Source organism: Pseudomassariella vexata (assembly GCF_002105095.1).
Source record: "Pseudomassariella vexata strain CBS 129021 chromosome Unknown BCR38scaffold_3, whole genome shotgun sequence".
Classification (NCBI taxonomy): Eukaryota; Fungi; Ascomycota; class Sordariomycetes; order Amphisphaeriales; family Pseudomassariaceae; genus Pseudomassariella; species Pseudomassariella vexata.
In genome coordinates, this window is record NW_024467958.1 from 1,214,677 (window position 1) to 1,228,839 (window position 14,163).

Here is a 14,163-nt window from a genome sequence, read left to right on the forward strand (position 1 = left end):
AACCTCGAAGTGCTTATCATCGCCTCAGAGACCTCGAAAACCAGCCACAGCGGTCGAATCCGTTGAAGATCTATACGTACTGTCTTGATCATAGCATCCGGGTTGGTGAGACGAAGGGTACTACAAGAGTCCTAAGCGACCTTGAGTGCACTCGAGGCTTATTTGAGGGAATCCACAGCGACAGTCTTGATGATATTATACGAAAAGCTAATATGACGTACATAGAGATCTTCAAGATAAAGTACCTCTTCGCCCAGGAATTGGTTCGAGGATGGGCGAGGACTAAGATAAATCTGGATATCCACAACAAGCGAACGGACAGACCTTTTTCGTCTGATCAGGGCAACATGGTAGCCTTTGAGCAACCTAAGAGAGATGGACAAGATGAAAGCCAGCTAAATTCGACTGCCCTCACAGAGCAGATCAGAGCCTTGCAGATACGACTGAGCCAAGAGGGTCCGTCTGATCAGAGACACCAGACGGACGACTCGAGAACTATATACCAGCCGCAGCAGCCTTGGGGCTATCAGCCACTCGTACACCAGGCCCAAGGAAATACGGACATGAGCCGAGGCATCCCTCGTCAAGGACAGCTGTACGACTACGAGACCAGACAACGCCGTCCTTATCCGAATTAATGGGGATGACGACCAGGAACTGTTTCTTCTGCACCATGCCTGGCCATATTGTCTCACAGTGCGGTCTACTGGAAGACTTGAATCGCGACGGCTCTCTTCGATAGGACCCAATGTACAGAGCCTACTTCCTCGGAGGAGACTACGAGAGAAAGACTACGATTCAGGTGCCGTCATATATCGAGAGAAAGGCGACGCAATATCTATTGTCTGCACTTAGTCTAAAAATGTGGTGTTAAAAGTTGGTGCAGCATCACTATTTCATGCAGGGGCAGAATCCAGTCCCGAATTTTGTGGTAGTATTAGTAGAGCGGTATTTTTCTCGACTTATATATTAGAGAAGTCTCTTTTAATAGTTGCGATAAAATTCTCCGTTGGTTATATCACTTCTGTGGAAATGTTATTCTGAAGTATGATTACTTTGACATCCGGGAAAATCTTGACTTTTGCCAACCCCGAATTTCTTAAAAAGGCTACTTTAGCTTATCGAAGACAAAAAGAAGAAAGACGACAGAATCATCACCCAGAGCGTTATGTGCGGATTCCTTTTGGCACAGTTGTGTTAGATAAGCTAGCGTCTTCAAGTGTCTTGAGGGCTCCTATAGTTGCAGTCTTTTGACTAAGGTACTTTATTAGGTTATTCATATTCTAAGGTATGACTTTATTCGGTTGGCCTATGACTCTCGCATAGGTATATCTGACTATTATGAGAGTATAAAACCTATTGGGCCGGTATTATAGAAACTCTGTATCAAACATACATACTAGCAGCTTCAGAGCAAACTTGAATAATTCATAAGAATGTACCAATAACTGTCGTTAAAGCTAGAAACGGAGATCTCCTAAACACGGTAATATTAATTACAGGGCAGTCTCCAGCACCCTAAGCACTCGGATGTGATACCTTAGAACATACATCAGATGTTCCGCACTCTCCCCTGTGGGCTGCAATACAGGTCTACGGCCGCTATTAGAGAAGCAAGAATAGCTCTTCTAAAAAAGACGGGTCCAACTCGGCGTATACCAAAAAACCCCTGCATCAACTCGAACCAACCCCCTACGAATCTTCCTGTACCATATCGAAGTTCCCGCCTGTATGAAGCGCTTCTTCGAGTGGCGCAATAAGGCACATGCCGAGAAGCAGTGGTGCCAGCTTCATTCCATTGTGCTCAAGTACCAAGCAATGGCTTATTTCGTTCGCATCCATCCATTTCCTGGCGGCAACGGGCGATTGAGCAGGATGGTTATGCAGGATTACTTGGGTTGGCAAGACTATTTCCCCGTAGTCATAGGGAGAAATCTTAGGCGGGAAGAGCGTTTGTACATGATCTGTGAGGCGTTGGACGGCCGCTCAGGGGGTTCGTGAGTACCATGATCGAAGCAGAGATTGACCAGCTGAGAGATTTTGCTTAAGAATGCCGAGTCCAGGGAGTCTATCAGTATACTAGGTTGAAGATATTTAAAGTAGGTGTCATCAGTGGGACCTTAGAACGGTGGAATAACCTGGACGTCGTCTGTCCAAACACGACCTATGTTCAGTCCGGTTATGCCACTGTTAGACACAGGGATAATGTATACCTATTCACGTATGCCACATCTGCTACTAGGAACGTCACCTAATCAAACCAAAGAACATCAAACCTTCATTCATACCTTTTACTCATACCTCAAGTGGACGAGAGCAGTGGTTAACTGGGAGATAGCAGAGCTGCGAAGTGTTCATGGTCTTATGGGCAATAATATTCAACAGTACTGATATGTACATGGATATATCATCCATCCAATTTCTCTCCTTCCCCCTTCCCCATACCACCAAATGTGGTAACATTTCCACGGTGGTATCGTTTCCCTCCCTGATTACGCCTCTTCTGCTTATTTTCTCCCACTCAGGAGGGCGGTGTGGACGTAGTACTTTTAGTAGTAGCACGTCCAGTGCCAAAACTCCCGCAACACAAAACTACCTCCTTTCAACAACAAAAAGTGCCCACCCAGAATGCGTCGAAGTGGTATCATGGTGCATTTCCGCAAAGGGGCAGACATGTATAGATTTTGACGAAAGAAAAAGACGAAAACAAACTCTTCGAGAGTCAAAAGTTCATGTGCTACAAGAAATGGCACAAGAGCTGTAGTGTAGCTGTCAAGCTGCATATTATGCGTGCTGATTTCTCTAATGAAATCGGACACGGCGTGAAGGGGTAGAGACGACGCGAGTAGGGTGCCTGACTGCGTCGATGCTGTAAGACAAAGGAGATTGCATGCGATGCGGTTTTTTTTTGGATAAAATTGGCGAAATAAGAAGCGATGTGGGTATCTGTCGTGAGACGTAATGGGCGAATGGCTGAATGCTGCCGATGCAGCGGGCTGGTTGTGATGCCATAGGGGAAAAAGGGGGGTGCGGAGGGTTGGGCAGGTCGTACTTATTGCCCGAATGACGAGTGGCTCCGATGCGCATCTTCGAGGACTATGTCATGGTCAACTGAGTTATGAAATGGACTCTCGTAAGTGCAACTTACTGTGCAGCAAATGAAGCTGCCCTTGTCTATCCTCGCAAGCAATTTGCAGTCCAGAACCTTCGACGAAGTCTAGAACAACACTATTGGGTAGTTCCTGCAACTCAACATCGGGTACGTATGGCTTTTGGAAGTCGCTGAGATGGTAGCGCTTCACACCGGTCTTTTCCTTCCCGTATGAGGGCCCTCCTTGCACAGCGCTGAGGATCAGGAAGCCCTGCGAGTCCAGGCACATACTCCGACGCTTCCAGAGCAGGTTTTCCGGGAATTGCACGTTCACTTCGCCTAAATACGCCGAGACGTTAGACGCAGACGAGTCTGGACTGGATACAACTTTTGAGGCCGCGGCTGCGGCAGGGGCGGAGTCGGCTTCTTCCTCAGCAACCGTCGGTGAGATGCTCGGGGTAGTGTTCTTACGGCTAGCACCAACGAAAGAGTTGGACAGGCGGCGCATGAAGCGCGAGGCTCGACCCTTGGTTTTATTTAGGCTCGACTTGTCATCATCGCCAGAGCCGGCATCGTTCAAGGCCGAGGGAGACATGAGAGTGGGACCATCACGTTCCTTGTTAAAGGATGAGCGTCGGCTAGAGATGGAAAGACGACGCGCAATGCTTGTCCCACTAGGATGGTGGGCTGATGGTGGCCTTGAAGGGGATTTGGCCACGGTCGGTGCTGGAGAAACAGCCCCTAGATTGTCGGTCGAGAGAGTTTTGGTAGACAGGGAAACACGGCGATCCTTAATAAAGTCCTTAACAATACTCAATGAAGGTCGTCTCTTCTTCCCATCGGCACAGTCCTCCGACAAGGACTTCCTATCCTTGGACAAGCGCCTCTCCTGGATGGTTTCCTTGGGTGCCTCGACGATCGGGAGCTGCGGCTCGGGAATAGGTGTACTTGGCGGAACATGCTCAGCCCTCTGATGATCAATGACCAAGGGCGATTGCTTCAGCTCAGCCGTGGCGAAGTCAGCGGGCTCTTTGCGAACCTCGGGTTTCCAAGGGAAAGACTGATTCGGGTCCCTCACGATCCGAGCTATGACTTGAATGGATTCTGGTCGACCCCCGGGGCCGTTGACCGCCGGGACTTCGAACATGGAAAGTCTGCTTGCCACTGAGCCGGACCTCCTCCGACTGTCGGAGGCATTGGGGTTATCCAGAGAAGCTTCTCTAGATTGATCCGGGGTTGGAGCCCTGCCAGCCATGGTTCCAGTCATAGAGCCCGTCATAGAATTTGCACGGTCCACAATCGAGGGCGACTTGGACCCATCTCGCACGCTCTGCTTACGAACGGTGAAAAAAGTCGAAGACGGTGTTGCTGATCTCGGCCGCGGTTCCTCGGCGTTTTTAGGCTTCCCAGAAAGCTGCTCCAACGCCTTGATGCGCTGGGAGATGCTAGAGCCCAGATTGTTCTTCTTGGCCTGCAGTCCGGCATTGGACGACTGCCGAGTCACGTTGTGTAGGAAAGCGGCGCCTCCTGCCGAGACACTCCTTGCTGAGCTGGATTTGATGTCAGCCGGGGCCAGGAGCGGGCCACGCATGGGGTTGGAAACTGATCGTGGCAGCGGCGGCGTCTTTGTCCCACTCTGCGACGTCATGGGGCTCAAGGGCGGGAACGAGGATTTGGTGGGCGACTTGGAGGAAACCATGACTGCTTCTTCGACTCGTGCGGCTTGTAACTCATCGAGGAGTGCATCGTCATCGAGCAGCGGGTCCGAGACTTCGGAGAAAGGTGTGTTCTTGGCCAAGTCGGTCTTAATAGGTTCAAGAATCTTTCGCGTCGAGGACTTTTCCGGTATTGGTGCCGGGTGCGGTGAGACCTCGGAGTTCGCGACAGGTACACCCGCTCCTTGCTCTACTTTTACTGGCTCGTTGTCTTTCTCAGGCACGGGCGGCGGGGAAGCAGTGGTGTTGAGAGCGGGTACTGGATCGGCAGCAGCCTTAAGATCTTGAGTGGAGAACCTGGACTTGAGAGTCGATGTTGTTGACGCCTTTGCGTCATTGGTCGAAAATCTGGATAGTGGTATACCGTAAGGAGATGGTGCTGAAGCGGCCTCTTCCTTGGGAGGCAGTTCAGTTCCCTGCGTAGGAACATCTAATTTCATTTCCCGTGTCGTCTCTTCCCGCGCCGCATCCGTATTCGCTTCCCTACTCTCCTCCGTGGACTCGAGGACAGCATGAGAATTGGATGTTGTGGTCGGTTTTTTTGTCTCTAGAATTTCCAGAGATTCCTGAGCGACCGGCGCATCTTCTTGCACTAGGATATCGGACCCCTCGATTGTTTGAATCTTAGGTTCTTCAACGGGCTCTGGAATGGGGACCGGTGGGGTAGTTTCCACATGATCATCACTCGTCACCGCCTCTTCAACGACCATGCGAAGGGTCTCTGGGACATCTGGCGCATCATTGTCGATGTCCTCTTCCTCCCCATCAGATTCCTTACCGGCATGCTGAATGGTCTCATCGGTGGACTCGGATAATGACGATGCTTTCGTGGAATCACCAATCTCGGACGAAGCGGCTGTGGGAGATGCTGGGCGCGAATCCGTACATGTGTCTTCTGTGTGCGCTTCGGCATCAACGGTCATGGGTGTGGGAAAGTCAATAGCGATACCAGAATCCGCATTTGAAACCGTCCCAGCATCGTCCACTTGTGACCTCAACGTGTCCGCTGGCTTGTCTTCTGCCTCCTCTTGTTCTGCCGTAGCTGCGTCCAGATCTTCATCTGGCCTCGGCGCATCGTTGGCCGGTACTGTCTCGTCAGATATGACGTTCATCTTTTGCTTTTGCTGCCTCAACTTCATCGCCTTCATCAGACGCGCCTTCTCGGGTGTCATCTTATTCTCCTTGATCGTCGATAACGTAATCGATGAAACCGACTTCATGGAAGCTCCAGAGCTTGTGGCAGGTCGTGGTGGTAGTAATGAGTCTTGGTGCGGTTCGGGAATTGCCTGCGAAGCCTTCGTCGCATGCTTGGAGCTTTCCAAATCTTCATCAGGTGTCTGGTCGTCCGTCTTGCCTTTCTTTGAACCCTTTGAAGAAATTTTGAATCCCGCCGGGACAGTGGCAACGGGCCTAAAGTTGCCCGCTGTGTGCGGCCTCTTGTTGATATCCAGAGATGGTCGAGGGGCGAGTCTCACTTTGGGCTTACCGTACGTGTAGCTAGAGTAGCTATACAAGTTAGGACGGGCTGACTGCGAGGATAAGCGGTCGCCGTAGTCACAATCTGATTTTGTAGGTGAGGTCGGACGTGACCCGCCACTGAATGTGGGTGGTTCAGTAGTCGAGGCAAAATTCGTTTCTTGGGGTGCATGGATTTGTTGCGAATCCAAAATCACCGGAGGTTCAGTTGTTGATAAAGGAGCGCCATTGTCCCCCATCCCCGTATCTACTGACTGTCTTTTCCGTTCTCTTTCTTCCTCCTCTTCTTCCGTGATCTCCATTAACCTCCGGCGACGTAGTGAGCTTGTTGACGACGAAGTTGAGCCCGACTGGGTATGGAGGGAGCAAGCGGCCGAGAGCTTTGTGTCCTTGAGATCCTTGGCCTCTGCCATCTCAAACGTCGTGTCGTACGGTGAGAACCTGTCACACACGGCATTGAAGTGGACTGCTGCACGGGCTGCAGGATGTCATGTTAGCAGCCGTCTATGTCACTGGTCTTTCACACTACCATGCAGCCAGACATATGCCATTATCTTACCTTGGACAAGCCTGGAGCAGGATTCGGGCTGGTACTTCAAGATGACATTCCTCCGCCTGTATTTGAGAAAGCCATACAGCGGCGACTGCTCCTCGTACTTCGCAATGGCATTACGAATCTCAACAATGCCACCACTTCCCCGGGTATAGACATCGATCTCGTCGCGACTTGCATATTTGAGGAGGAACCTATGTCAAGCCAAGTTTGGGTCAGTAATGCGAAGCAGTTAAAACGTTTGGGGACGGCGCGGAAACGTCTAAACCAATGTATCACGGGACACCAGGTGACATGACACCACGTGGGATCCCGACCGACCATCAAGCGCAGACCGGGCTGGGAGAGGTGAATTCCAGAAATGCCATACCATCCTCCAGGCTCGGCGGCAGCGGCCTCGTGCGCCTCGCGGATCGTCGCATGGTCCAACCCATTCAGTGACATCCTCGATCCTCGGACAAGACCGTGGGTGTTCGTTCAGCAGACAGAGACGTTTCGCGGTTCGATTGGGAAGTCGGTTACTGGATTTCCAAGACGCGGGTTGGGGTGCAGCCCCAATCATCAAGAGCCAATTCAGGGGTACCTTCAGAGTCGGATGCGTGGCGGCGAAAGACCGACATCTAGTCGACGGATGATAGCGGACGGGGCAGCATTCGCGGCAGCAATTACTGACTGCACCAGGTAATTGGGAATGTTCATCAATGAGAAAGGATATCGCGTACAACGGGAGGGCTGCGAGCGATGCTACACACGAGAATCATAAAGCCGCAGAAGAATGGCCGAAACGCTAAGGAGGGATACCAATATTTGATGGAGGGATATCGATAGGGGTTGGAGGGATATAGAGCAGGGGGGCGTGAGCCGGCGCTGCATGGATTAGATTATAGGAGAATTATCGTAGGCGCATCTACAAAGTACTTGGGTAATTATGTGGGGTGAGACAGATGAAGCAGGAAGCAGGACCACAGGACGGGCCAATGGAGCACGTGGTGTTGAAAGGAAATGCCGTACACTTTTTCAAATCATTTCAGGCGAAATGAATGTCCACATGAACAGAACTGTCAAGTGCGATCGGTTGAATTGAGATGATCATAGTTTCGCTCCCCAGGGGGGGGGCGCCAGAATCAACAATCAAATCAACAAAGATGCAGAAAAAAAAAAAGACCGGTTGACCGGGGCTCCTTGCCAGAGAAATTCAATTTTTAGCCAAAAGTTCATTTGGAAAGCTGCAGTACAACCACAACAGGCAAGTGCCAGGAACAGAAAGCAGCCTTTTTGGCTGGCACTTCCCCTGAATGGGACGTGTTCATCCAGTAATTTCGAAGTTGCAGACCACGCTACGGCGATACTATGTACTAGCATGGTTTTCAATGCTTTGCAGCCAATCCAGGGCCAACAATCTACGAAGTACAGAAGGGCCCATCATGCCTGCAAGAGATGTTTACTTGTCCATTTTTTTTGCCATCGTTCGTATATTGAAACCCGCCTACTCAGAAGACGATTGTTTGTTCTCTTGCTCAATGCGCACCTGGAGGCAGTTGCAATCGTGGACAGCAGGGTATAATGGACGGGCGCATATGGCGAGTCCGTGGCCTCGCCTCCAGGAAGTTCACGATGTAAGCGCCTCGATGAGAGAACAGACGATGGCGCTATCTTCCACTCGTCGTGGACTGCTATCGCTCGATATTTTGATGAAGTGCAACTGCCAGCACATGCACCTTCCCAAGCGAGACCGGATCTGGACTCTCGGGCTGTTTGCTGTTGCAACTAGGCCCTTTTGCTCAGCTGCCAACTGCGAATATCCAATCAACAACTGCTGGTTTTACCGGAAGCAAAATGAGATATATCACATATGCTGCGGCGGGCCAGGCAGGCACTCCTCATCTGCATTCAATCTGACGCACTTCATCAGACTGCGGAGACACATGGCGGCGATGCCGAAAGAAACGAAACAAATCAGATCAGACGTTGGCGCATTAGTAGGTGTTGGCAGATCTGTCATCCACCGGCGCGAAACCTTGAGACGACCACCTTCTCTTCCGCAGCTTGTCATTAGGGGTACACAATAAGCAGCACGTCACGGGCAACTGCTCGTGAACCATGCTCCCCCACTTCAATTCTCGAGACCCAGACCGTCGGCCCTCCCAGGTTTTGATACATCTTGCGTCTGGCCTGATGATAGCACGACGGCGTTTGCCTCGAAACCTGGTCAACGTTCTTCAAGCTGCCGGGACGAGAGAGGTCATTTTCCCCGACGCTTTGACCTCCCCTGGAACTTGCAGTAGCGCTGGCAATTGACGTCTGTCGGCATGATAGGCGGGGTATCACAACACGCTTCCATATTGCGTGTTTCCAAACTTCCCTGCTGCGTGAGTGCACACAGCACTAGGCTCGGCTATGACCTGTGACAAGGAAAATTGCCAAGCTGCTAAAATCTATGATCACAATACTGGTGTTACTATTGCTGTTCGCGCAATTAAGGCGCGTAGCCAAGCTGAGAGGCTCGCTTGCACTTAGCTGCGGGTCTTAGAACTCGCGGCACGATCTGATGAACTCAAATGCTACCCAGTCACACTATATGAATGCCAGTATAATAGCACCTGGGACGGACGCATGCATTGTCTTTAAGTGTCCCTTTTGGGATAGTTTGCTAAGAGCAAGAACCATCATCTTCCCAGTACCAATAGCCTTGCCCCAGGGAAATATCGAGATCGCAACCGACCACTCTACTCGACTATGGCCAAGTCTTATGACCTGGAAGGTTCTAACGACAACACTAAGAGTGGTAAAATTACTCGTATTCTATTGCTGGCCCTACGGCTTGAAGTTAACCCCTCTCGTCAGGCTCATCTACGCAATGCAAGGGCTTCGATGACGACCGGCCGAATATATATCGGGCGAAGCAGCCGGACCCATAGCATTCATGCTCGCACAGCATAAACTCATCGAGGACATGATTGTGTGTATCCGAGTTTTGCAGCACCCTGGAATTAGGCAGTCTGCTGTCACTACGGGACTCGCATACGCAATGCTTAGCATACTAACAAACATCCAGCCACATCACTGACGCTGACCCACGCGTCCACTCATGCATCCGCTTAGCCGTACCCCTAGTGATAACTCCTTCAGCACCATGCATGGGCCAAATTACCGGCGCGTCCCGGCATCCGTCTCCCTGTCCTATCAACCGGTGTCCGGATCACCGCAAAGTCCTCCCCAGTCCATCGAGGCTCTCTTGCATACGCATCCCCAAACACACCCCGGGCTGCCAGCACCGGTCCCGAATTAACTAACGGCTCAACCAATGTATTCGCAGGTCCAATTAGCGTACCTAGCAGTCGTGGCATTATAATGCGCGGTGCCAGCAGTCTCGTTCACCGAAAAATCGGCATCGTCACACGTACACGAAGGCGCGCTCGACACATGGGACGCATTTCTCCAGCATATTCGTTCAGTACAATGTCAGCGACCTCCGAGGCGCACACCCGCGTTGCCGTAGGTGAAGCGACCAGAGTCAAATGGTTATCATTGCGGTGTTGAGAGTGACGTTGGGTCAGGCGAGGTTGACATACCCTTTGGATGACGCTTACGACGGCGAGAGCGTGGCTAGCAGGGGCCAGCATGCTGGGAGGTCGGCCCAGGTCGGCCCGTGCCGGCGTCGTGCGCTTGTGTCCAAGATGTACAACCTTGCTGTTGTTACGCATGGATGAATGGTAATTAGTCTGCGCTCGTTATCTCGGGCCTTGGAGGTAGATTTCTGGCAACGGCCAAGGGCCATCATATGCAGGGTTCAGAGCACAGTGATTCAAGGCCTTCTGGGAGACATCAGCACATTGCTCGTCCTTCACGTCGGCTGAATGTCTCTTGATCTGATGGGCCCATGCAACTTGGAGACTCGGGGAATAGAGACGAGCCGCTGGAGTAATAGCTGAGGTAAACATTGTCTGGCTCCAAGGCGTTTGCTTCTACACTCAGTATTGATGTCCTGCTCATGCAGAACCCGCCTCTATTCGGTCGGTCCTTGGCTCACGCTATTATTAACCTCAAACCCGCAAATAAAGTTGATGATGCACGCCACTAGATACTCTCAGCGCAGGTCAATACTATTAAAACAAGTAGAACTCATATTCAACATATCAACATGAGGAGAAAACAAAAGCTGCTCATCATTTCGTTGCTTGCTATTGCTTGTGCATTTCGACAAGCCTAGTCATCCCCATGCTGCCTCGCTTGATCGAGGCAGAATCCTAGGTACACATACAGTTAAACGTAGATCCATACAAGCAAGCTCGCACTGTCCTATTCGTCTTTCGTCACCGCCAGTTGCGGGTGACTGGTTTCGATTTCCTGCCCGTTTTTCCATGTGCGTTGCCCCCAGCTGTACTCAAACAAGTTATGTTTCCCTGGTCCAAAATAATGAGGACCACGGAACTTCGTTGATCTCCCTCGTTTCTGAGAACGTAGCATGATCCTCCGTCCTTCGGGCGGCCTAAAAGCCGACCGACCCAAAGACGACCGACCCAAAGACTCTGGTAAAATTGTGGCTGACCCCTCATCAGGGGTCATGAACGAACGTAATGCTGCAGGCCCAACACAGGTAGGAAAATTAGGTAGCCTTCGGTTTAGAAAGAGCCTCATCAGAATCCGATGATATAAAAGTCAGGGCATTCGGGTCGGGAATGGCGTCGGGAGTGACTTCAGGTGCATCGCTATCTTCCAAGGGACCGGGCTCCTCTTCAACAGAGCCTTCCAAAGCGGTTGGCTGGAATGTCTCACCGTCCTTAATGGGTATCGGATCATGACCTCGACCACTATTGCTAGCTGACACGCCTACAGCTGGGGTTCCACCCTCTGCGATCTTTTGCTTCGTCGAGCTGACGATTTTCTCTGCCTCGCTGATTTTGCAGCCAGGTTCGGTCACGTCGCCTTCAACCCCGATGGGCTTGTCCTTCTGACTTTCTAGAAGAGCTGCCTTGTCGAAGCGTATTATCATACAGGACAGGTTATCGGTGCTAAAGCGAGCCAAAGCATGGTCGACCAGCTGCTTCGCAGCTGAGGCGGGGTCCTGAACCTCGCGAACCAAATCCACGGCTTCTTGGTCTGAACAGACATCCCAGAGCTGGAACCTCGTTAGCAATATTGTCGGTGATCGAGAAAGTCAAGTACTCACCCCATCACACGCTATGATCATGAATTCATCCATATCAGGCTGGATGACAGTCTCGGTGGTGTATGGGTGTCCAGTGACGAGATCCTTCATATAGGTATCTCCCAGTGCCCGTGTTACGGCCAGTACGCCATTGACCCGGTTGTTGAGGATAAGGCCACCAGCATTCGCGATGCGCTTGCCTTCGTTCTCGTCACTACCTTTGTGGTCATAGGACAGACGCAATGCTTTTCCGGACCGACAGAGTATAATACGGGCATCCCCCACGTTTGCCGTGTAGAGGACTCGTTGTCTCGCAGCTGCGCCTTTTAATTTCGCATGAGCGGACTCTGGAGCAACACTGGCGGTGTCATTGTCATCAGACTTACTGTCCTTGGACTTTGACGCATCTGTGGCCTTGGAGGCAGCCACGGTTGCCGGGGCAATCGCTTGTGAACCAGTGGCGGAGCTTGAGCTCGGGACGCGATCCTCCCAGCGAAGAACGGCAATGGCAGCAGTGCAGCCACTGTTCTTAAGAGGCAGCTTCTCGAGCTGCGCATCAACGTTGGTGAAGGTCTGGTCGAGCAGCTCGGGGATCGGGATGTTGGGGTTTTTACGAATCATGTCCTCGAGGATAATGTGCAGTTTCTTGCCACACCAGTCTGCGGTAAAGGTTCCGGCATGGCCATCGAAGATAGCGAAATAGCCATTATCCGTCTCCACCATGTCTTGCAGTGTCGTCTCACTCCGCCCGTCATTCTCGTCGGCGGATTTGCTCGATTTCGTGCTTTTGTTGCCGGCATCGGCGGTCAAAAGAGGCGCCGGGGTATGTAGGAAGTTGTAGAGGAACGCGTGAGTATCCTCCATAGTACGTCGGCATTTCTTGTTTCTGTCCTCCCAAACGCCAACACGGAAAGTTGATCGAGGGCCAGGAAGCGACTCGCCCGCCGAGTTGTTGTGCTGTCCCTGGGGCACAGCCAGCGCGGGATCCTGTTTGCCCAACTTCTGCAGGGGAGTTTGAGATGCGCTGAGGTCGCTGTTCGTTCGGCCGACCTGGGAGAAATTCAACGAGTTCTTGGCGCTAGCTATGAGACTGCTCGCTTTCGATCCCACACCACTACTTCTGCGCTTCTTCTCCGAGTTGCCCGTGTCCGGAGTCTGTCCATTTCCACTGCGCTTCTCACCACTGGCCGCCTGGTCCGGCGTCTTAATGGGCGTAGAGCTGGAATCTGGTGATGGCGACTTCTTGTCCGTTTTTGCTGGTTCTGGTGCAGCCGAGTCGGATTTGGAGGCAGCGGAGCTGGATCCGCCACCAAACATCCTATTCAGCAGACCTCCCTGTGAGGAGAGACTGCGACGCTTGTTCCCTGCCAGATTTGTGAAGGTGATGGATGTCGGGGGTGGGGTGTCGAACAGCGGTTTAATGCCGAGAAGGAAGCTGCTGATAATCTTCAACGAGGATGAAAATACTTCGATGAGGGGGTTTGGTCTCAGGATCGCATGGGAGTTTGCTGGACTGCTCAAATGCGCAATGGTCGTTGTTGATACCAGGATGGAGGGTGGAGGGGTGATTTCGGTGTTGATAATGAGGTGCGAGGTTCGCGTCGCTACCAGCTTATCAGTCAAAGTATGTTTCAACCAGGCCTGATCACGCGGCGAGGAACGAAGAAAGGTGCAACAGGAAGCTATTAGATGACTGAACGATCAGGTGGCCATTCGCAAACAATGGGAAAGTGATGCGATAAATGACTAGTAGTGTAACAAGAACAATGGACGATGGGCGCAAAGGGACAACGCAACGTCAGCGGGTCTAGGGTGGTGCATGGGGTCAAATACCTGATCTGTGCCTCAATACTTTAAAATAGGATGCACTCAATGTCTGGGGTGCATGATAAGGCGCAAATGATGTCGAATACCCACGGCAGGTTCGATCGTGAACTGGCCTAGAGGTGCAGACGAAGGAAAGAGGGGAGAAGGCACGACGTCAAGTGCTACACGCTATTGGCGCTTATGGTACGTAGGTGGTAAAAGGCAATTGCGTCGGGTAGGTTGTTTGACCGTGGTGAGTTCTGCAAGGTGATGAGAACGTGGGGCCCGCAATGATGGAGAGTGCCTGCAGCTTCGTTTGAGTCGAGCTCTTAGGCTGCGATAAACTGGCCCGTGCACTACTTTTTGATTGGTC

General features: G+C 51.6%; 4 protein-coding genes across 4 annotated transcripts; 2 read left to right on the forward strand and 2 right to left on the reverse strand.

Moving 5' to 3' along the window:
* Positions 1-212: 212 nt before the first annotated feature.
* On the forward strand, positions 213-638 carry BCR38DRAFT_481978 (uncharacterized protein; the record flags this gene model as incomplete). Its single annotated transcript, XM_040863443.1, has 1 exon — positions 213-638. One exon carries the CDS (start codon positions 213-215, stop codon positions 636-638), a length of 426 nt encoding a protein of 141 aa, XP_040718778.1.
* A 2,414-nt stretch (positions 639-3,052) lies between these two features.
* BCR38DRAFT_334533 (uncharacterized protein) lies at positions 3,053-7,279 on the reverse strand (the record flags this gene model as incomplete). Its single annotated transcript, XM_040855327.1, has 5 exons — positions 3,053-3,096; positions 3,149-5,017; positions 5,171-6,760; positions 6,842-7,029; positions 7,206-7,279. 5 exons carry the CDS (start codon positions 7,277-7,279, stop codon positions 3,053-3,055), a joined length of 3,765 nt encoding a protein of 1,254 aa, XP_040718779.1.
* Positions 7,280-9,758: 2,479 nt separating this feature from the next.
* Positions 9,759-10,703, forward strand: BCR38DRAFT_406413 (uncharacterized protein; the record flags this gene model as incomplete). The annotated part of the gene is made up of 4 exons (XM_040858048.1): positions 9,759-9,794; positions 9,965-10,330; positions 10,393-10,476; positions 10,557-10,703. 4 exons carry the CDS (start codon positions 9,759-9,761, stop codon positions 10,701-10,703), a joined length of 633 nt encoding a protein of 210 aa, XP_040718780.1.
* Positions 10,704-11,441: 738 nt separating this feature from the next.
* BCR38DRAFT_406414 (protein phosphatase 2C) lies at positions 11,442-13,301 on the reverse strand (the record flags this gene model as incomplete). The annotated part of the gene is made up of 2 exons (XM_040858049.1): positions 11,442-11,954; positions 12,006-13,301. The coding sequence occupies 2 exons, from the start codon at positions 13,299-13,301 to the stop codon at positions 11,442-11,444; spliced, it is 1,809 nt and encodes a 602-aa protein (XP_040718781.1).
* Positions 13,302-14,163: the final 862 nt, after the last annotated feature.